This window comes from Acinonyx jubatus, chromosome E1 (assembly GCF_027475565.1).
Source record: "Acinonyx jubatus isolate Ajub_Pintada_27869175 chromosome E1, VMU_Ajub_asm_v1.0, whole genome shotgun sequence".
In the NCBI taxonomy this organism is placed as follows: Eukaryota; Metazoa; Chordata; class Mammalia; order Carnivora; family Felidae; genus Acinonyx; species Acinonyx jubatus.
In genome coordinates this window covers 54,190,240-54,212,717 of record NC_069397.1, presented here as the reverse complement: position 1 = coordinate 54,212,717, position 22,478 = coordinate 54,190,240, and the positions used below count along the sequence as shown (strand labels likewise).

Genomic DNA, 22,478 nt, shown 5'->3' with positions numbered 1-22,478 from the left:
ACAACTTTCTGATGGTTACGTTGATGGAGAGTGATGAAAAGAGCATTCTGGGCAATTAAACTCTCATCATGACATGCAGGAAAGGTAGACACCTTTGATGTTGGGAAGGGATGATTCCATGCTCACCTGGGGCTACTTCAATAAAAAGAATCTCACAAAGATTCCAAATAAGCTCCATTGCTGACAAAATGGAGACCTAAGGAAGAAATGGAGACAAGGCTGTAACTGAAAACATTCCTGATATTTGCTCTCAGAGCAAAGGAATGAAGCACATGATGGTCATTCATTATTAACCCAACATTTACTGAATATTCCTATGGAAATCCCACAGGATTTCCCACAGGGAATTCAGTGAGAGAATTTTAGGGGATGGTACGCAGACTAACATTGTTTTTTTTTAACAGTTCTCATTTTAGTTTAATGTGCGTTATAGAAAAATATAATTAGCCCATCCCGCCCATGGTCTTGATGAATATTAGGATTTAGAAGGAGGCTCTGAGTAAAATGGAAGATGATTTTTAGAAAAATTTATTCAGTAAATAATATTAAGAATTCTACAGATATACCAAAAATCATGAAGGTGGTATTCAAGGGACTAAGGTTTAAGAAAGTCTACTAAAAAGCAAACCTAATATAAGACCCAAAAATCAGTCAGGTCAAGGGACTAAAGTTTAAGAAAGTCTACTAAAAAGCAAACCTAATATAAGACCCAAAAATAAGTCAGGTATGGACCCTGCCCTAGGAAATATTCAGTCCCCTTCCCCACCATCCTTTCATACAAAAACACAGACGACCTTATTCAGAGAAAATAAATGCTTTGCTGCACCAATCCCTACTCACTACTGAGCTTGAACACTATCAAGATTCTACCAAAGAAAGAGAATTCTTCCAGCCATCTTCCAGCTCCAACAAAATAAACAACTCAGTAAAAATGCTGGGTCACGAGCTGAGTCCAGCTTATAAAAATAAGCAGTGGTTCCAAAAGCTCAGTTCACTACCTCAGGTGACACAATGTGGTTAGGACTGATATTTCCCCATAAGAATTGTAAATTCATACAAGTACTTATCAGGCACACCCTTGTGTTCCAATGCATTATGCCTTGAAGGGGGCGCCAAGAAGTTCAAGATGATCCTTACCGCCCCCAAGGAGTTGCCTGTCTACCTGGTAAGAAGAAAGCCTTGTACATAACAATGACTGCAAAGCCACCCCAGGTGGGTGCTGAGGATGCAGAAGGACATAACGGTGCCAGGACAACAAAGGCAGGCGGCGCCCCTACCTGGCTGCTGAACTGGCGACCACTGGCTGGATCTTTAGCAGCAACTAACAAAACACAAAACATTTTGAAGTAAGCAATGAAACTTTTAGTCTCATAGTTATAGCTTCATATACAAGGTTCTTTGCTTGTGCCTATTTCCTCTAATGACTACCAATTTTCACTGTAAGTTTTTAAAAAGTGCTTCATATCTCTTTGTTGCAGATCAATGATTTGTAAACCCAATGCCCTTAAGTTACAAGCAACACTTTCAACTGCAACAGAACAGAGACCATCATGTTATAAAAGACTTTATTCAGCACCCAGAAATCACATGGCTCTCAAGGTTATGGTGACTTTAAATTGTGAAAGTAAAAGAACTAGGAATATGATTTTCAAAGATCTTTAATTTGGCCGTTAGTCTCACACCTGTCAACTCAATATGTTCTAACTTGAAAAACGTACTCAAGACAATTGCCAAAATATTAGGTTACGTAAGATGGGAAAGTAAGATTTTTGAACTGTAAAGTCAAATAGACTTTACCTTGCAGTATTGACAAACATTTCAATTACTGTAACATGTACACACACAAAATCCTTACTTGCAGCCTGGTGCATTTCCTCCATACAGGCTCTTATGACTGATCGGTAGTTCTTACTCACTCGGACCAATCTACAAAAATGAAATGACATACAACAGGAACATGGAGCATCTTGTAGTGACAAAAAGCAAGGAAGTCTGCAATAGAAGATAAGTGCTTGCTCAAATACAGGAGCCAACCTGAAGGAGTTCCTAACGGCCTAAGCTGGAACAACTTTAGCATCAAAATAAGTAACATGTAAGATAACCCATTGAGTACAAAAAATATCCCGGAGGGGCGCCTGGGTGGTTCAGTCAGTTAGGCGTCCGACTTCAGCTCCGGTCATGATCTTGCAGTCCGGGAGTTTGAGCCCTGCGTTGAGCTCTGCGCTGACAGCTCAGAGCCTGGAGCCTGCTTCAGATTCTATCTCCATCTCTCTCTGCCCCTCCCCCGCTTTCACTGTGTCTCTCTCTCAAAAATAAAATAAAAACATAAAAAAATTATTTTAAATAAATAAATATCCCCAAATCCATAGGGATATTAATTGTTGCAAATGAGATCTACTGATAGACACTAAAAATAATGGTTGAAAATTTAAAGAGAAATAGAATTTGCATAATCTCAAAGTTTCTCCTCCAAATACCCATTAGTTACAAAGGAAAGATGGTAATTTTACAGTGGAGAAACCCAGTAGAAACCACATTAACCAAGTGATGAAGGTCAATAAACTCAGTAATAAAACTTCAACATGATAAACCCCATAATGATGTACTGAAGACACATCATACCAGTTCTGTGGTATTCTTACTAAAAATGCATTATCTCAAAAACGATACATAACCTTTGTCTAATCATGAGAAAACAGACAAACCCAAATGGAGGGACAGCACCAAAATAACTGGCCAATATCTTTCAAAAGTGTCAAAGTCATAAAGAAGACTATGGGAAAAAAATTAAATGCAACCTCAGTCACAGAAAAGAAAAAAAGGACATTAGTGTAAAAACTGGTGAAATTCAAATGAAGTCTTCAAGCATACTGCATTGATGTTTAAGTTTCCTGGTTTAAGTGACAGTAATATGGTAACATATAGATATTAACATTATAAAGCTAGATGAAGGATATGCAGTAATCCATTATTCTTGTACCTTTTCTGTAAGTCCAAAATTACTTCAAGATAAAGTCTTTTTAAAAAAGGAAGTGACGGGGCGCCTGGGTGGCTCATTCGGTTAAGCTCAGGTCATGATCTCATGGCTCATGAGATCCAGCCCCACATTGGGCTCTATACTGACAGCACCGAGCCTGCTTAGGATTCTCTCTCTCCCTCTCTCTGCCCTTCCTGTGAGCACACATGCATGCACACTCTTTCAAAATAAACAAACATTAAAAAAAAAAAAAGAAAATGACAAAACATAACAAACATCCACAAGAAAGTAACTGGTTTAGTTACCAAGATGCAGTCCTTAGCAACAAAAAACAGTTCTAGAAGAAGAGACCTAAAGACCACCTATTCGTTCCATTTAAAAATGAACAGCATGCTTACTTCAGTAGCACATATACTAATATTGGAACAATACAGAGAAGACTGGCATGGCCCCTGAGCAAGGATGACATTCAAATTTGTGAAGTGTTCCATATTTTTTAGAACATATAGAATTGTTAAATCACTATATTGCACACCTGAAAATAACATTAACACTGTATGTTAATTATCTTGGAATTAAATCAAAAAAAGAATAGCAACATTCTGCATATGACCTACAATAAGACTGGCAGGAGGTAAAGCAATCTGCATATATTCCCTCACCCAATCCTCACTACCCCACATCCCCTTTCACTGCCAAGATTCAGGTCCAGATAAATAATTCAGCCAAAAAAATAAGGTGATATGCTAACCCCGATACACAGAACAGGAGCTATCACCCCACCATTAGGATGGCATTCATTCATTCATTCAACATTTTAGAGCATATATTTTATTTTTTTATGTTTACTTATTTTGAGAGAGAGCAAGGGGGAGGGGCATAGAGAGAGGAAGAGAGAATCCCAAGCAGGCTCTGCACTGACAGCACAGGGCTCAATCTCACATACTGATCTCACATATCATGAGATCAAGACCTGAGCCGAAATCAAGAGTTGAATGCTGACTCTTGATTCTGTCTGAGCCACCCAGATGCCCTTAGAGCACGTACTTTATAAACGTGCAAGGGTATGTGGGAACAGAGGGCCCACATAAATAAGACAAGTTCCCTGCCTTCCAGGAATTACAGGACCTTCGACATGTTTTTCTCTTAGAATAATGATGTTTGAGTCACCAATATTCTGTTACCAGAGCCTCCTGAAACCAGTGATTTCCCCTTCTATCCTTCCCTCCCTCTCTGCCATCCCCCGAAGCTGACTAGGGTATCCTCCAGAATGAGTCATTTGTAAAATTTTACGAGGAAGTAAAATGCTGTGATACTGTGATTTATAAGAAATAAACATCGGGGCAGCCGGGTGACTTAGTCAGTTGAGTGTCCAACTTTGGCTCAGGTCATGATCTCCCAGTTCATGAGTTCAAGCCCCCAAATCAGGCTCGCTGCTATCAACCTGTCAGCACAGAGCCCACTTAGGATCCTCTGTTCCCCTGGGGCACCTGGGTGGCTCAGTTGGTTGAGTGTCTTCAACCAACTTCAGCTCAGGTCATGATCTCATGGTTCATAGGTTCAAGCCCTATGTCAGGCTCTGTGTGGACAGCCTGGAGCCTGCTTTGAATTCTGTGTCTCCCTGTCTCTCTGCCCCTCCCCTACTCATGCTCTTACTCTCTCTCAGAAATAAACAAACACTGGGTGGCTCAGTCGGTTGAACATCCGACTTCAGCTCAGGTCACAATCTCACAGTTCGTGAGTTCGAGCCCCGTGTCAGGCTCTGTGCTGACAGCTCAGAGCCTGGAGCCTGCTTCAGATTCTGTGCCCCTCCCTCTCTCTCTACCCCACCCCCTGCTTGTGCTCTGTCTCTCCCTGTCTTTCAAAAATGAATAAACATGTAAAAAAAAAAAAAAAAAAGAAAAGAAACATTAAACAAAATTTAAAACAGGGAAGCCTGGAAGGTTAAATAGGTTAAGCGGCCAACTTTGGCTCAGGTCATGATCTAGCAGTTCATTAAGTTCAAGCCCCTTGTCAGGCTCTGGGCTGACGGCTCAAAGCCTGGAGCCTACTTCAGATTGTGTCTCCTTCTCTCTCTGCCCCTCCCCCACTTGTGTGCAGACACTGTCTCAAAAATAAACAACCTTAAAAATCTTTCTTTAAAAAAAAAAAAAAAAAGGATCCTCCATCCCCTTCTCTCTGCCTCTCCCCATCTTGCACTCTCCCAAAAATAAGTTGTTGTTGTTTTTTTTAAAGAAAGAAAGAAAGAAACATCTAGTCTTTATCCTAGTCCCTGACACAAGATTCCTATAATCCTTGTGAATTCCTAAGTGATGAGAGCATCAGGAGCACCTTCCGTTCTATTGAGGCCATTCTGGGTGGGCTCCTGGATTGGGGTTGGTCAAAGAAAGACTCAGCCATCAACAGAGACTGCAATCTTCTGCTGTGCTAGGGTGGCCTGTCAGTCAGTCTAGATCTCAGCTCTTGATCTTGGCTCATGATCTCGGCTCAGGTCAAGATCTCCTGGTTCCTGAGACAGAGCCCAACAGGCTCAGGTCACGATCTCCTGGTTGAGACAGAGCTCCATGTCAGGCTCTGCACTGAGCATGGAGCCTAAGATTCTCTCTCTCCCTCTCCCTCTGCCCCTTCCCCAATCACACACTTCCTCACTTTCTCAAAAGCAAATAAAAATAAGAGAGGCGCCTGGGTGGCTCAGTGGGTCGAGCATCCAGCTTCAGCGCAGGCCACGATCTCACGGTTCATGGGTTCGAGCCCCGCGTCGGGCTCTGTACTGACAGCTTAGAGCCTGGAGCCTGCTTCAGATCTGTGTCTCCCTCTCACTCCACCCCTCTCCTGCTCGTGCTCTGTCTCTCTCAAAAATAAACATTTAAAAATATAAAATTAAAATTAAATTAAAATAGAAATTTTCAGCCCTGCACCCTACCTCTCTGGAGAGGGGAGAGGGGCTAGAAATGCAGTTAATAATTGATCATGCCTCCCTCCATAAAATCCCATTAGTATGGAGTTCAGAGAATTTCCAGGTGGGTATATAAATCCACGTACCGGGAGGGGGACACACCAAACCCTCCCAAACCTTGTCCTATTTATCTCTTCACCTAGCTGTTCATCTGTATCCTTTATCATATTCTTTAATAAATTGGTAAGCTAAGTGTTTCCCTGAGTTCTGTGAGCCACTCTAGCAAATTCATTGAACATAAGGAGGTTTAGGAACCTCCAATTTGTAGCTGGGCCAGAAAAATGCTTTAAGTAATGTGGGAATGCACTAACTGCAATTCACATGTGAAGCGGGGAACAGTCTTGTGGGACTAAGCCCTTAACCTATGAAATCTGATCTCCAGGTAGATAGGGTCAAAATTGAGTTAAATTATATGATACCCAGGGGACCTGGCAGGCGTGTCAGTAAAGCATGTGACTTTTTATTTTTGAGAGAGAGACAGAGAGCAAGTTGGGGAGGGGCAGAGCAAGAGGGAGACAGAATCCCAAGAGTCAGATGAGTAACCAACTGAGCCACCCAGGCACCCCAAGCATGCAACTCTTTATCTTCCGGTCGTGAGTTCAAGCCCCATACTGGGAAATAGAGCTTACTTAAAAAAAAAAAACAAAAACAAAAAATTATAGGATGCCCAGCTGGTGTGACAGAATTGTCTGGTGCCATACATCTGGCATCAGAAGTGAATATGGGGGTGCCTGGTGGCTTAGTCGGCTCAGTGTCCAACTCATGGTTTTGGCTCAGGTCATGATCTCACTGACAGTGCAGAGCCTGCTTAGAATTCTCTCTCTCTCCCCACTCTGCTTGGAATTCGGTCTATCCCTTTCTCTCTGCCCCTCTCCCGCTCATGCTTTCTCTCTTTCAAAATAAATTTAAAAATTTTTAAATAAACAAACAAGGGGAGCCTGAGTGGCTCAGTCTGTTCAGCGTCCAACTTTGGCTCAGGTCATGTCATCACAGTTCATGAGTTCGAGCCATATATCGGGCTCTCTACTGTCCGAATGGACCGAGGACTCTGTTTCAGATCCTGTCTCCCTCTCTCTCTGCTCCTCCTCCACTTGCATGCACTCTCTCTAAAATAAACATTTAAAACAAACAAAAAAAAACAAAGAAATGAATATGGCAGTAGTGTGTAACAAAGGAGACACACAACAGGAAGGAAAAACTTTTTTCCCCCAATACAAATACCAACACTGCCCATGCTCTAACTGTATTTAGGGACACTGATAAAAAACTAACATAAAGGTTCTCACACTCCATGGTGCTTAAGACTCACCTGGAGATTTTAGATTTGAGGATCCACCCCAAGAAACTTTAATTTTTATGATCTGAGGTGGGGCGCAGATATCTGCCATTAACAAGTATCTGATATTGATGCAGTTACCTCATGAACCACACTTCAAATAACCCTAGTCTATATACAGTATAATAGTTTTCTGGTCTCTTACCAAAAATGCCTTGAGAATAATTCTTTAAAGATACAACAAAACTACTTTTTTAAACTCATTTTTATAGTAAGATAATTCCAAAATCTTCCCACAGTGGGACTTCTTTCAGTGATTTTCAGGTGCTTATTTGGCCTAAATTTTCTTCTTTGCAGGGTAAATGAAACAGGAATATAAACAAACAAAAAGTTTATCAAGCCACCAAATCGATCAACAGCCATTTGCACAGTCCCTGAAAGACATTTCATCCCTACCTACCTCCACTGCCCAGGACAGAAGCCTCAAAATAGAACCAGGAGCCCCTTATTTCTCCAGGCACTCCATCCATCATGCAAAAGGACGAGGCAGTTCATTTGGCTTTCACGCTTTAGTTGTGGACTGCAGTACCTACCAGCAGCCTACTTACTGAGCTTTTCTGGATTTTCCAGTCAATTCTTCTTCAATTCTCTGGAGGCCCACAAAGATTCCATGGGATTCATTGAAGAGTTTTCTCAAGATCTGAGAGTAAACATCTATATCCTTTCGGATGATATAGATAAAGGGGCAGCCTGGCACAGTCTCTGATTTTTCTGAAACAGGAAAAATTTAACATCGATCACCATTACTCTCATTTAACAACTCTAAAATTTTTAAATTGAGTTATCTAATTACAACAGCTTCAGCTACTTTGCTAGATTTCATTTTTTAAAGTATGAATTATTTATCAATTATCCACACATGAGTTATTTAATATACATGTTTACTTTCAGACTTTACTCCTCAGCTGACTGGCTTATTTTATTTTGTTAATGTAACTTCTAGGCCTGGAGTGCCTGGCTGGCTCAGTCAGTGGAGTGTGCAACTCTTGATCTTGGGGCCGAGTTCAAGCCCCATACTGGGTATGGAGATTACTTAAAAATAAAATGTTTAAAAAAATAAAGTAAGCTCTAGGCCCAAAATGGGGCTTGAACTCACAACCCTGATATCAAGAGTCACATGCTCTATTGACTGAGCCAGCCAGGTCCCATCTCACTGGCTTATTTTGGAACTTTTGCCTCCATCAGTTGAAATATACTAAAAAAAAATTATGGGGTGCCTGGGTGGCGCAGTCGGTTAAGCGTCCGACTTCAGCCAGGTCACAATCTCGTGGTCCGTGAGTTCGAGCCCCGCGTCAGGCTCTGGGCTGATGGCTCAGAGCCTGGAGCCTATTTCCGATTCTGTGTCTCCCTCTCTCTCTGCCCCTCCCCCATTCATGCTCTGTCTCTCTCTGTCCCAAAAATAAATAAACGTTGAAAAAAATAAAATAAAATGAAATATACTAAAAAAATTAAACTCACTTCATATTAGCCTAAATACAACTCAAAAAATTGATAAATCTACAGACAAAATTTTACATAACCTCAAATTCAAGTAAAATTTTTATATCACTTTGTACTGCCATTACTCCTAAAGCAAAGAATCAAAAGTTAACTGAACTATTTTGCAACAGTGATAAAAAGGCTCTATAATGATAAAATATAAACAACCAATTTGTGGAAATTTCTTATGCAACAGCTTCCCAAACAAGCTATGATGATGTTCAATGGCTCATCTCTGATGAGACTGCAAGAGATGTAAACCTCACGTTTTCAACAATTGAGGACAAACTATCAAATGTTGACAAGCCTTCCCATTAAGTACGAAAAGAGGACAGACATATTCAAAGAAGGTTCTCCTCTGAGCAACTGTCCCTTTGGCAGCTTCTATAGCTCTGCCAACCTTGAAATCTTTAATACCAAAATATCCCAGAAACAGTTAGCAACATCAGGGACAATTCTTAACTACAAAATCAAGAAAAACTACATCACTTAAAAATTGCATGAACTGTGCTCACTTCAGCAGCACATATACTAAAGTTCAAACAATACAGAGAAGATTAGCATGACCCATGCACAAGGATGACATGCAAATTTGTGAAGCTTCCATATTAAAAAAACAACCAGAGCACCTGGGTGACTCAGTCAGTGAAGTGTCTGACTCTTGATCTCAGCTCAGGTCTTGATCTCAGAGTCATGAGTTCAAGCTCCACACTGAGCTCCACACTTAGCATGGAACCTACTTTAAAAAAAAAACAACAAAAAACAAACCAGGGGTGCTGGGTGGCTCAGTTAGTTAAGTGCCCGACTCTGGCATAAGTCGTGATCTCAGTCCACGAGTTTGAGCCCCATATTAGGCTCTCTGTTAGCACAGAGACCGCTTCAAATCCTCTGTCCCCCTCGCTCTCTGCCCCTCCCCCGCTTGCACGCAAGTTCTCTGTCTCTAAATAAATAAATAAACTTAAAAAATAAATAAAATCGGGGTGCCTGGCTGGCTCAGTTGGTTAAGCATCCAACTTTAGCTCAGGGCACGATCTCATAGTTGGTGCCCTGCTCTGGGTTCCGCACTCTCTCTGTCCCTCTCTCTCTTCCCCTCGCGTACTCGAACTCTCCCATAAATTAATTAAATAAATAAACAAATAAATAAATAAATCTGCATGAACTGCATACAATTTGCCAAAATTTTAAGACTTTCATTAGCTCCATCTCCTCTCTATAATAAAAGAAAGCCTCCACATTTGAATAACCTGTCAAAGATCTGCACAAAAATATATTCAGCATTTCCCAAGACTCGTCTTGAAAAAAAGAAAGCAAAATCAAATGTCAAAATTTAGTTTATCTTACTAGAAAAGTCTATATCAGAAAGAGAATATCCAAAAAAAAAAAAAGAGAGAGAGAGAGAGAGAGAGAGAGAGAGAGAGAAGATCCAGGGTGCCTGGGTAGCTCAATTGGTTGAGTGTTGAACTGATCTTGGCTCAAGTCATGATCTCATAGCTCGTGGGTTCAAGCCCCACATGGGGCTCTGCACTGGTGGTGCTGAGTCTGCTTGACATTCTCTGTCTCCCTCTCTATCTGCCCCTCTTGGCTCATGCTCTCTCAGGGAGGAAAAAAAAAAAAAAGAGAGAGAGAGAGAGGGAGAGAAAGAAAGATCGATCCATGTCCAAAACCTGATGGAACTTAGAGAATAAGGAAGAGCCATTTCACTCTCCAAATCCTTTGTGCTTTTATCAACAGCCTACAGAATTCGATTAAGTTCATAATAATAAAAGGTAAGGACTTCAAAGTCTTCATAGATCTGCAGTTTCACAATAAAGGGGCTGCTGTAAAGGGAATTTAGTGATTCTGGACAAGAAGGGGAAAAAACTCGAAGTTTTTAAATACACAGGAAACATTTCAGGGTGCATGGCTGACTCAGTGGGTAGAACATGCTACTTCTGATCTCAGGGTTGAGTTCAAGCCCCACGTATGTTGTAGAGATTATTTAAATATATTAAAAAATAATAATAATAAATAAAAGAAACCTTTAACACCTGGAAGATTATTAATTTTCTTCCCCTGGACTCAACATCTGCCAGGTCTCATAAGTTAATGAAAATCTTAAATAGCTAAAGTTTCAAAAGTGAAAACGGTACAAAATAAGTTTAACTGTTTCTTGCCTCAGTCAAATCTGAGAGAAGAAAACAACCAAATGTGCCAAGATGGATAATCTGGAAGAAAAAAAAAAAAAAAACCTACCTTTTTTGTTGAAGGAGGTTTCACACACCAGCATCTCTCCTGGACCCCAGTCAAAACACATTTGCTTCTTCTTGGAATTCACTCCTGGAATCAACTAGTAAAAAAAAAAGCCAAAGAAACTTACTTTTACTAAAGGCTTTGCTTTCAACTGATTTGCAAGTATAACCCTAGAAATCAATGTTCATGAAAGTTAAGTGCTACTCTATGTATACAGCTGAGTGTGGTTGAGATCAAACTAATCTGTTAAAGTCCGAATAAGCAAGTGAGCTTTGTCGGGCACCTCAACCCAGCCTGCCACTTAACAATCAATTACTATACGATAATTTAGTGATCTACAGTTCAGAAAAAGGGAATTTAAAAAAATAAAGAAATTGAAGTGTTTGTTACTCACTAAAAGGAGCCCTCCAATCCCATGGCTTCTGTGCCATCTCTTAGATGAGACTCTCAATTTTTCTGACTCAGACCAATCCCTTTGAGTCTCAGCTTCATACATCCAACTACCTAATCCACACTTTTATAGGTTACCTAACCTAGGTATAGAGCTATATCCATAACATAAGAACCAATAAAGGACTCCTGATGCTCATCTCCAATTCTCCCCCCACTGGAGCAAAGCCTTCCCCAATTGTTAGGACTGATTTGTGATTCTTCTCTTTCCCTTACCGCCTTTGTCCAATCTATCAGTAAATCCTGTTCTGCTCTTAAATAAGCCTGAATCCAACCACTTACCACGTCTACCAGTCTAATCCAAGCCACCATCAACTCTCACCTGACTGCAACAGCATTTCTCAGTGCCTGAAATGACTCTCCTACATGGTTATTGCCTCTCCCTGTAAATAGATAAAAGTTCACAAGGGCAAAGGACTCCGGGATTCTCATTCACTGCCTAGAAGAGAACGTGGCACAAAATTGGCACTCCACAAATATTTTTGGCAGACGATAAATTTGTTATCAAGACAAATGCACTCAGTTCTTAGGAAGAACTAATGCAGTCATTTAACAACTAAGCAATGTTTAGTAAGCCTTTTTCCGTACTGGGCTCTAGGAATACAATGTGTAATACAGTTTCTGTCCTCCAAATGCTAGCAGTCTACTGAGGAAGTCCAATAAACAGGCAGTAAAAAAAAAAAAAAAAAAAAAAAGTGGAAAAATGCCAAAACAGAGAAAAACACAAAGAGGATGTTTTAGTAGACTCTTAATGGATGAGTGGGCAAGGCAAGGGGGAAACGTTACACACAGTGCTGCTGAGGCAAATGGGTACCCACATGCAGAAAATAAACCTGACATCATAGACAAAATAAAAGTTAGAAACAAATGTAGAGCAAAATCTGTAAAACTTGAAAAGCACAGTAGAAAACCTTTTGATCTTAAAGTAAGCAAAGAGAGGACAAAAAAGTACAAACTACAAAACAATTTATAAATTGGGGCTTCGTCAACATTAAACTTTTGCTCCTCAAAAGACACTGTTAAGAAAATGGAAAGACAAGCCACAGACTGGGAGAAAATATTTGCAAAACACATATTTGATATCTAGAATATACAAAGAACTCTTACAATTCATTAATAAAAATAACCCAATAACAAAATGGGCAAAAAATTTTAACTGCCACTTCACCAAAGATATACAGATGACTCATATATAAGCATATAAAAAGATGCTCAATATCTGTCATCATTAGGGAAATACAAATCAAAGCAATAATGAGGTACCACTATATACCCACCAGAATGGCAATGGCTAAAATTTAAAAAGATTGACCACACAGGGGCGCCTGGGTACTCAATTAAACATCCGACTTCACCTCAGGTCATGATCCTTTATGAGTCCGAGCCCCACGTTGGGCTCTGTGCTGACAGCTCAGAGCCTGGAGCCTGCTTCGGATTCTGTGCCTTTCTCTCTGCCCCTCCCCAGCTCTTGCTCTGTCCCTCTCTCTCTCTTTCAAAAATAAATGTAATTTTTAAATAAACAAACAAACAAATAAATAAAAAGACTGACCATACAAAGAGTTGATGAGGATGTGGAACAACTGGAACCCACATGTTGCTGGTGCAAAAATGGTATTTGAAGAAATGAGTTTATTTTAGCTAAATATGAATCTACCCTATAACCCAGCAATTCTACTTCTAGATATTTGTCTTAGAAGAAAATAAAAAAGGCAACAAAAACCAAAACTTACATTTCTCAAGTATCTTTGAAACAAAAGGATAAAACCACTGGTCTAGAAAAAGAACTAAAAGATTATTCTACCCTCTATTTTGAATCTATACATAAACATCTTTAAATGTGATTACTAACTGGCCTTCACAGGCCTTAATGATAAGCAAATGGGACACCTGGGTGGCTGAGTCGGTTGAGTATCCAACTTTTGATTTTGGCTCAGGTCATGATCCCAGGGTCATGAGACTGAGCCCACATCGGGTTCCACACTGAGTGTGGAGACTGTTTGAGATTCTCTTTCTCTCTCTCCCCCTCTCCCCTGCTTGCTCTCTCTAAAATAACGGAAAAGAGGCGCCTAAGCAGCTCAATCAGTTAAGCATCTGGTTCCAGCTCAGGTCATGATCTCATGGTTCCTAAGCACCAGCCCCGCATCAGGCTCTCTGCTGTCAATGCAAAGCCTGTTTTGGATCCTCTGCCTCCCTTGCTCTCTGCCTCTCCCCGACTCACACTGAAGCTCTTTGTCTCTCAAACTTAAAGAAACATTAAAAAAAAAAAAAAAAGTTGAAAGAGGGGCACCTGGACAGCTCAGTCAGTTAAGCATCCGACTTCAGCTCAGGTCATGATCTCACGGTTGGGTTCATGACTTCAAGCCCTGCATCAGGCTCTCTGCAGTCAGCATAGAGCCCACTTCGGATCCTCTGTCTCCATCTCTCTCTGCTCCTCCCCCACTTGTACTCTGTCTCTCTCAAAATAAATAAATAAACTTAAAAAAAAAAAAAAGCTGAAAGAAAGGAAGAAAGAAAAAGTTCCATTGGGGGAGGAAAAAAAAAGTAGAAGTTTCAGCAACTCTGATATTCTAATTTTTCTTCCTGCGGACACTGACATAGTCCCTCCCGATAGATATAAAATATTTCAAGTACTTTATATAGATCTTCAAATTTTAATACTCTACAGCAGTAAAGTTTTTGGAGTTACAACCCACGTTAACTGCTATTTAAGATCTCAGGTCTCATTTTGTCCAGTTAGCTTTGAAATGACCCCCATCTTTAATTTTCGGTTTTCTCAGACACTGCTTTGCAATCTGATGGCTTTAGCTCAAAACTGGAGGCACATTTCGACTTTCTAAAAAGCAAAGATACAAGATCAGGCAACCTGCAGTTTAGTGAAGCTTATCGCTTACCAATAGCTAAGAGGGGCAGAACAAGCCAATGATGGACAAACATATTTTACCTAGCCAGGGAGGGAAGGGAAGGCTTTCCTGAGAAAGAGGATGCAGGTTCTTGCATTTGAAAAACGAGGAGAGAAACCTAATAGAGAAAAAGAGAGGATCCCAGGCAGGGGGAACGGTAGGTGTCTGCGACCTAAAACCCATGAATCTCTTTATGGACATCATAGATCATTCACATTCGACATATGCTCTCGTCAAAGTCCAGACAGAAGTGGGAGCAAACAGCAATAAAGACAAGAAGCCTCCGGGGAGAATATGTACTTTCAGCAAACCTCGGGCCAGGACGGCACACGAAGCAGAAGCCAAGCTCACGGTGTCGCGATGTGAAGCTGAGCTCTGCGGACGAAAAAAAGCCCCAACTGCTCTACATGGTCCGAGCCCGCTCACTAGAGCACTAGCCCAACGGGAGAAGCTAGGCAAAAATGGGATGGGAAGGCGAGGAAGACAAGACAGGGTGAGGGATGGAGTGAGGCCTCCGAGCCAGGCATTTCTGAGTACACAAAAGAGTAGACACCTAGCGAACACCACGACCCAAACACAAGCACCTTGCTAATGGGACCTCCGAATTGTGGCAACTGAGCTGAGGGAAGGGGAAAGGAGCCTCGAGGGAGCCTGCAGTGACGAAGCAGACACACTCCTCGGACAGCGAAGGCAACACTTTTGCAGGCGCCCTTACAGTGACCGTCGGCTCGCTGTCGAGTTCCTCCATAGCGCTCCGCTTCAGCCACCAAGAATTTCCACAGCCGCTAAAGCTCCCAGCTCAGGCCTCCCGCTCACCACCGGCTGCGAGAGAGGACCCCTCCCGAGCGCCTCCTGCGCTGCCTGCAGGCCCCAACCCCCCCACCCCCCATGTAGGGATGTAGGGGCCTCTCCTCTCCGCCACGATCCTCCTTCTGCCACACTCTAAACGTGTCGTCCCTTCCTTGCCGGCAACAACACGTCAGGGAAAACAGGGCAAGGGCAGCCTGTCAACCCAGTTATCTTCCAGCCGGGTCAGGCGCCGCCGCGGACAGCCCCGCGCCGGGCAGGGAAAAGGCCCCCCGAGACGGCGGGAGCAGCGGCAGTGCGGCTGCGCGTGCGCGGGCTGGGGCGAGTGCAGGGCCTGGTCTGGGAGCCAGCGAGCGAGCGCGCGGTGTTTCCAGACTCTGGCAATTCTCTCCCTTGTGGGTCTGCAAGTCGCAACTGCTTCTCTGTCCAAGCCCCGTCGGGCCTCTGGGCTGTATACGAAGGCGGTCGCCACCACTCCCACCCCGAAATGCTCAAAAGGCACGTGGACAGATTGTTGCAGCTGGAAACAACTGTGAAATGGAGACAGCTGGGCTTGCTTAATTAAATACAAATACTGGTTTGTTATCTCACCATGGAAAAGCAGGAAGGGACACTCAAATCAGGGAATCCCAGAATTTGTTATGGAAAACTCAAAAGTGCTCCAATAATTTAAAGGAGTCGTTTGTTGTAAATGTCATATTCACAAGTACATACACGTACAGGGAAGAAAATAGGAATGCTTCTAAATTTCCAAATAAACTTTTTGAGCAAATTGAAGATAATTGGAGATTTAAAGATAAGTCGTAGGAGATTCTGCCTGGAAATGTAGTAGTTGCTTTTATTTAGAAAAGAAATTTGATCTGAAAACAAGACATAATTTCAAGATGCTCTTTCCCTGAGTGCTGAACGGCCTGTCTGAATTGGTTTAAAAAAAAAAAAAAAAAAACGACGGAGCGGTTAGGAAAATCCCGTCTCCCCAATAGTTTGTTCTTTTGAGATACAGACTGTTGGGCAAGGAAGAAAAATCTCGGGGCTATCAAAATTTCATCCAGATCCTTGTCTCTGAAGACAGCCATCCATCCAGAGGATGAAATTTAATGTAGTTTTGCAAAAAATTCCACACTGTCCTACCAACTATGTCTTCCTACATGTTCCAAATGTTTCAGTTTCACTGATCTGTTTTTTTTTCTTTTTTTGGTTATTATTATTTTAATTTACATCCAAGTTAGTTAGCATATAGTGCAATAATGATTTAAGGAGTAGAATCCAGTGATTCATCCCCTACATATAAACCCCAGTGCTAATCCCAAGTGTCTTCCTTAATGCCACCTGCCCATTTAGCCCATTCCCCCACCCACAACCCTTCCAGCAACCCTCAGTTCTCTATATTTGAGTCTCTTATGTTTTGTCTCCCTCCCTGTTTTTATAGCATTTTTACTTCCCTTCTGTTCATCTGTTTTGTATCTTAAATTCCACATATGAATGAAGTCATATGATATTTGTCTTTCTCTAATTTCACTTAGGACAATACACTCTAGTTCCATCCACGTTGTCGTAAATGGCAAGATTTCATTATTTTTGATTGCCGACTAATACTCCATTGTATATATATATACCACATCTTCTTTATCCATTCATCTGTTGATGGGCATTTGGGCTCCGTCCAAGCTTTGGCTATTGTTGATAGTGCTGCTATAAACATTGGGGTGCATGTTCCCCGTCGAAACAGCACACACACCTGTATCCTTTGGATAAATACCTAGCAATGCAATTGGTGGATCATAGGGTAGTTCTATTTTTAATTTTTTGAGGAACCTCCATACTGTTTTCCAGAGTGGCTGCACCAGCTTGCATTCCCACCAGCAGTGCGAAAGAGTCCCTCTTTCTCCACATCCTCGCCAACATCTGTTGTTGCTTGAGTTGTTAATGTTAGCCATTCTGACAGGTGTGAAGTGGTAATCATCTGAGGTGTTTCTAATACCAGTGGTATGACTATGAAGTATGAGGAATGCATTCATGTCCATTTTCCAGGGAGTAAAAAGAGGCTGCTGATATTTTCTGAGTGTAAAATAAACATTCAGGGGTTGCCTGGCTGACTCAGGAGAGCATGCGACTCTTGATCACATTGAGTGTAGAGATTACTTAAAAATAAAATCTCCTGGGGCACCTGGGTGGCTCAGTTGGTTGAGTGTCCAACTTAGCCTCAGATCATGATCTCACAGTTTGTGAGTTCGAGCCCTGTGTTGGGCTCTGTGCTGACAGCTCAGAGCCTGGAGCCAGCTTTAAATCCTGTCTCTCTCTCTCTCTCTCTCTCTCTCTCTCTCTGCCCCTCCTCCACTCACATTTTCTCTCTCTCTCTCTCTCTCTCTCTCTCTCTCTGTCTCTCAAAAACAAATAAACCTTTTAGGGGTGCCTGGGTGGCTCAGTCAGTTAAGCACTGGACTTCAGCTCAGGTCATGATCTCACAGTTCGTGAGTTTGAACCCCGCGTCGGGCTCTGTGCTGACAGCTCAGAGCCTGCAGCATGCTTCAAATTCTGTGTCTCCCTCTCCCTCTCTCTCTGCCCCTTTCATGTTTGCACTCTGTCTCTCTACCTCTCTCAAAATAAATAAACATTAAAAATAAATAAATATTTTTAAATAAATAAAATATTTTAGAGGTGGCTGGGTTGCTCAGTTGGTTAAGGGTCCAACTCTTAATTTGGGCTGAGGTCACAATCTCACAGTTGTGGGATCAAGTCCCATTGGGCTCCATGCTGGGCATGAAGCCTGCTTGGGATTTTCTCTCTCTCTCTCTCTCTCTCCCTCTCCCTCTTCTTCTGACCCTCTCCCACTCTCATGCATGCATATGGGCGTGCTCTCTCTCTAGAAGAAGAGTAAGAAAAATAAAATCTTGTTTAATGTTTATTTATTTTGACAGAGAGAAAGAGAGAGAACACATGTATGGAGCAGGGGTAGAGAGAGAGAGGAAGAGAATCAAATCCCAATCAGGCTCTCCACTGTCAGCACATAGCTGGACGCAGGGCTCAATCCCATGAACTGTGAGATCATGACCTGAGTCGCTTAATTGAATGAGCCACCCAGGTGCCCCTAAAACAAAGTTTTTTAAAAAATTAAAAATGGGGGTGCATGGCTGTCTCAGTCATGGGAGCATGTGACTCTTGATCTGGGGGTTGTAAGTTTGAGCCCCATGCTGGGTTATAGAAATACTTAAAAATAAAAATCGTGGGGCACCTGGGTGGCTCAGTCGGTTTAGTACCCAACTCTTGATTTCAACTCAGCTCATGATCTCATGGTTTGTGATTTCACGCACTGTATCAGTGCAGAGCCTGCTTGGGATTCTCTTTCTACCTCTCTCTGCCCCTCCCCTGCTCTCTCTCTATCTCTCTCATCCAAAATAAATAAACTTTAAAAAATTTTAATAAATAAAACACTTATTTTTTTTTTTAAACTTGGGGTATCTGGGTGACTTAGTCAGTTAAGCATCCAACTTCAGCTCAGGTCATGATTTCACAGTTCCTGGGTTCGAGCCCTGCATCAGACTCTCTGCTGTCAGCACAGAGCCCTCTTTGCATCCTTTGTCCCCCCATCTCTCTGCCTGCCTCTCTCTCTCTCTCTCTCAAAAATAAATATTAAAAACATTGCAATGTTTAAAATTAAACATTCAGTAGCAGATCAGTTTTTAACTGAAAACATGCCTAATTTCCTTCTTTTTTTAATTTTTAAAAAATGTTTAATTTTCAGAGAGAGAGAGAGGGACAGAGCACAAGCTGGGGAGGGGCAGAGAGACAGGGAGACACAGAATCCAAAGCAGGCTCCAGGCTCTGAGCTGTCAGCACAGAGCCCGATGCGGGGCTCAAACCCACAAACTGCAAGATCATGACCTGAGCCAAAGTCGGACCCTCAACTAATTGAACCACCCAGGTGCCCCCATTTTTTTTTTAATGTTTATTTTTGAGAGAGAGAGAGCACAAGCAACAGAGAGGCAGAGAGAGAGGGAGATACAGAATCCAAAGCAGGCTCCAGGCTCTGAGCTGTCAGCACAAAACCCAACACAGATGCCTAATTTCTTTCAGAGAAAATTATTCTGGGGAACAGGATTAGCAGAAGAAAAAAAAATAATAGGATGAAAGATCAAAAAGGAAATCAACCCTTTCAAAAGGAGATCTGAGGAAAAAAATAATTTGAATGACAAAAGACCTTAGAGAATTTTAGTACTACAGTTTCTTGATATTTTAAGACTGTCACTTGAAAGGGCACCTGGCTGGCTCACTCAGTAGAGCATGCAACTCTTGACCTCAGAGTTGTAAGTTCAAGCCCCATGTTGGATGTAGAGATTACTTAAAAATAAAAATAAAAAAAATCTCAAAAAGAAAGGCTGTCATTTGAAGATAATAAAAGTAGTGAAATTGTCTGACCTAGAGCTAGATAATACGGGGAAAAAGTATTGAAAACATTTTTTAGTCTAAGTGCAGTATGCACCAGCAACTTTACACGATCATTCAAAACCACTTTGTTTTTTTTTTTAATTTTTTTTAACGTTTATTTATTTTTGAGACAGAGAGAGACAGAGAATGAACAGGGGAGGGTCAAAGAGAGAGGGAGACACAGAATCCGAAACAGGCTCCAGGCTCCGAGCTGTCAGCACAGAGCCCGACGCAGGGCTTGAACTCATGGACCGTGAGATCATGACCTGAGCCGAAGTCGGACGCTTAACCGACGGAGCCACCCAGGCGCCCCAAAACCACTTTTTAAAAAAATGTTTATTTATTTATTTGGGGGGAGGGACAGAGAGAGAGAGGGAGAGCGAGAGTCCCAAGCAGGCTCCACACTGTTAGCACTGTTAGCACAGAGTGGGGCTCAATTTCACAAATCCTGAGATCATGACCTGAGCCAAAACAAGAGTTGGACATTTGACTGACTGTGCCACCCAGGTGCCCCTACTTTTTTCCCCCCTAAGAAAACTACAGCCAATGGAGCTATTATTATTGTATGTATGGACCTTTTTCTTCCTTCTAATCCTTCTCAGTATACTTCCAAGAATGAGGTTTCAATTACACAGTTTATGTATCCTCCTTTTCTTACATATAATCCCAAAGGAGTACTTTTGGAAAAACAAATTAAATAATCAGCATGCAAATCTTTTTGTCTTCTTTGCTCTCCATAGGCTCTTCCTCTCCCTATATTGGTTGGTTGAACTCTAGAATTCCTGTATCTATTCTGAAGAGTCTTGAAATATGCAAGAGACACTTCAACCTGAGGTATATCAGAACCTGAGAAAGATAGTAAAATATTTCTGGAATCAGGGGTGCCTGGGTGGCTCAGTCTGTTAAGTGTCTGCCTCTTGGTTTTGACTCAGGTCATGATCTTATGGTCATAAGATCAAGCCCTGCACTGGGCTCCATGCTGAATATGAAGCCTGCTTCAGATTTTCTCTCTCAGGGCGCCTGGATGGTTCAGTTGGTTGAGCGTCCGACTTCGACTCAGGTCATGATCTCACAGCTCATCAGTTCAAGCCCCGCATCAGGTTCTGTGCCGACAGCTCAGAGCCTGGAGCCTGCTTCAGATTCTGAGTCTCCCTCTCTCTCTCCCCCTCCTCCGCTCATGTCCTGTCTCTCTCTGTCTCAAAAATAAACATTAAAAAAAAAGATTTGGGGCGCCTGGGTGACTCAGTCAGTTGAGCGTCCGACTTCGGCTCAGGTCATGATCTCACAGCTCGTGAGTTCAAGCCCTGCATCAGGCTCTGTACTGACAGCTAAGAGCCTGGAGCCTGCTTCTGCTTCTGTGTCTCCCTCTCTCTCTGCCCCTAACCCACTCGCATTCTGTCTCTGTCTCTGTCAAAAATAAATAAACAAAACAAAAAAAATTAAAAAAAAAAGATTTTCTCTCTCTTCCTCTCTCTCTCTCTGCCTCTCCCCTGTGTTCACATGTGCGCTCTCTCTCTCTCTCTCTCTCTCTCTCTCTCTCTCTCTCCCTCTCAAATAAGTAAGTAAATAAATAAATAAAAATATTTCTGGAATTAAATAAAAACCTCCTAAAACAAAACATATATATTACACAACAGTCAAACCAGAAATCACTTTCAGTCACTCCAAAGTCAAACTAAGAATCATTCTCAGATCAAGCCAGAATTGTGCTAGAGATGTGACCTAGGTAGTAAAGTACTAAGTGGAGGCATATAATGCTCCCTAGCCTGCAGAGAAAGAAATACATAATCATTTCAAGAGACATAACTATTTTGGAAAACAAGGTAGACATCTATTATCAAGAGACCTATCAATATTTATGCACTTTGACCCTGCAAGTCCTCTCTTGAAAATTGATTTCAAATAATTCCAAAACAAAAGAGGTATATGAATTTTGGTATGTGCTATATGTAATGCAAAAACAAAGATTTCTCGAGCTCCAGGCTATTGACATTTTGGGCCACAAAATCTATGTTGTGAGAGCTGTCTTCTGCATTGCTGGATGTTTAGCAGAATCCCCAGCTTCTACCCACTAGATGCCAATAACAGCCCTCATCCATTGTGAGGACCGAAAATGTCTCTAGATATTATATTCCCAATGTCCCCTAGGAGACAAAATCACCTCTGTTAAGGGTTGCTGGTATAGAGGTGCCTGGCTGGCTCAATTGGAAGAGCATGCGACTCTTCATCTTGTGGTTGTGAGTTTGAGCCCCTCGTTGGGAGTAGATATTACTTAAATAAATACAATTTTAAAAACAAAGAATTACTGGTATATATGTTCACACATAGAGGAATGGCTAAGAAAATATAATAGCAATGGGATTATTCAGCTATTTCAAAGAACTATGAAAAACATGGAAAAGTCAAGAATTTTTAAAATGTTCACGTTTTTTGTACCCATAATTGTAATTCCAGGAAATAATCAAGAAGTACATTTTGAATAATGACCCCCCCAAAAAGAAGTAATTTAAATGTCTCACAGTATGAAAAAGCTTATGCAATCATTAAAAGGTAACTGTAACAAAATTTTTTTAAGCTAAAACTCAGGAAAATTTTGTAAAAAATTAAAAGTATCGATATTTATGTAGGAAAACAAAAAGACTAGCAAAGAGGGGTCCTGGCTGGCTCAGTCAGTGGAACACATGACTCTTTAACTCAGGGTCATGAGTTCGAGACCCATGTTGGATGTAGAGATTATTTAAAAATAAAATCCTGAGGCACCAAGGTGGCTCATTTGGTTAAGCACTTGACTCTTGTTTTAATTCTTTTAATGTTTATTTATTTTTGAGAGAGAGAGAAAGCACAGGTGGGAGAGGGGCAGAAAGAGAGGGAGATACAGAATCCGAAGCAGACTCCAGGCTCTCAGCTGTCAGCACAGAG

The 22,478-nt window shown here is 41.6% G+C and overlaps 1 protein-coding gene and 2 non-coding genes across 6 annotated transcripts in view; 2 read left to right on the top strand and 1 right to left on the bottom strand.

Moving 5' to 3' along the window:
- Positions 1-15,196, bottom strand: part of NUP85 (nucleoporin 85) — a 36,321-nt gene extending 21,125 nt beyond the window's left edge. For 2 of the 4 annotated variants that reach the window (XM_053212229.1, XM_015086070.3), the window contains exons 1-6: positions 15,043-15,196; positions 10,981-11,074; positions 7,818-7,980; positions 1,856-1,992; positions 1,278-1,321; positions 127-196 (exon numbers count right to left, since the gene is read on the bottom strand). In XM_053212229.1, the coding sequence (XP_053068204.1) occupies positions 127-196; positions 1,278-1,321; positions 1,856-1,992; positions 7,818-7,980; positions 10,981-11,074; positions 15,043-15,075 (541 nt within the window). In that variant the 5' untranslated portion in view covers positions 15,076-15,196. The remainder of the gene's footprint in view (positions 1-126; positions 197-1,277; positions 1,322-1,855; positions 1,993-7,817; positions 7,981-10,980; positions 11,075-15,042) is intronic. The other 2 variants (XM_053212230.1, XM_015086071.3) reach the window with 1 other exon arrangement.
- LOC113597062 (U6 spliceosomal RNA) lies at positions 3,368-3,474 on the top strand. The gene has a single exon (XR_003417914.1). It is a non-coding gene; the product is annotated as a U6 spliceosomal RNA (small nuclear RNA).
- Positions 9,256-9,362, top strand: LOC113597063 (U6 spliceosomal RNA). The gene has a single exon (XR_003417915.1). It is a non-coding gene; the product is annotated as a U6 spliceosomal RNA (small nuclear RNA).
- Positions 15,197-22,478: the final 7,282 nt, after the last annotated feature.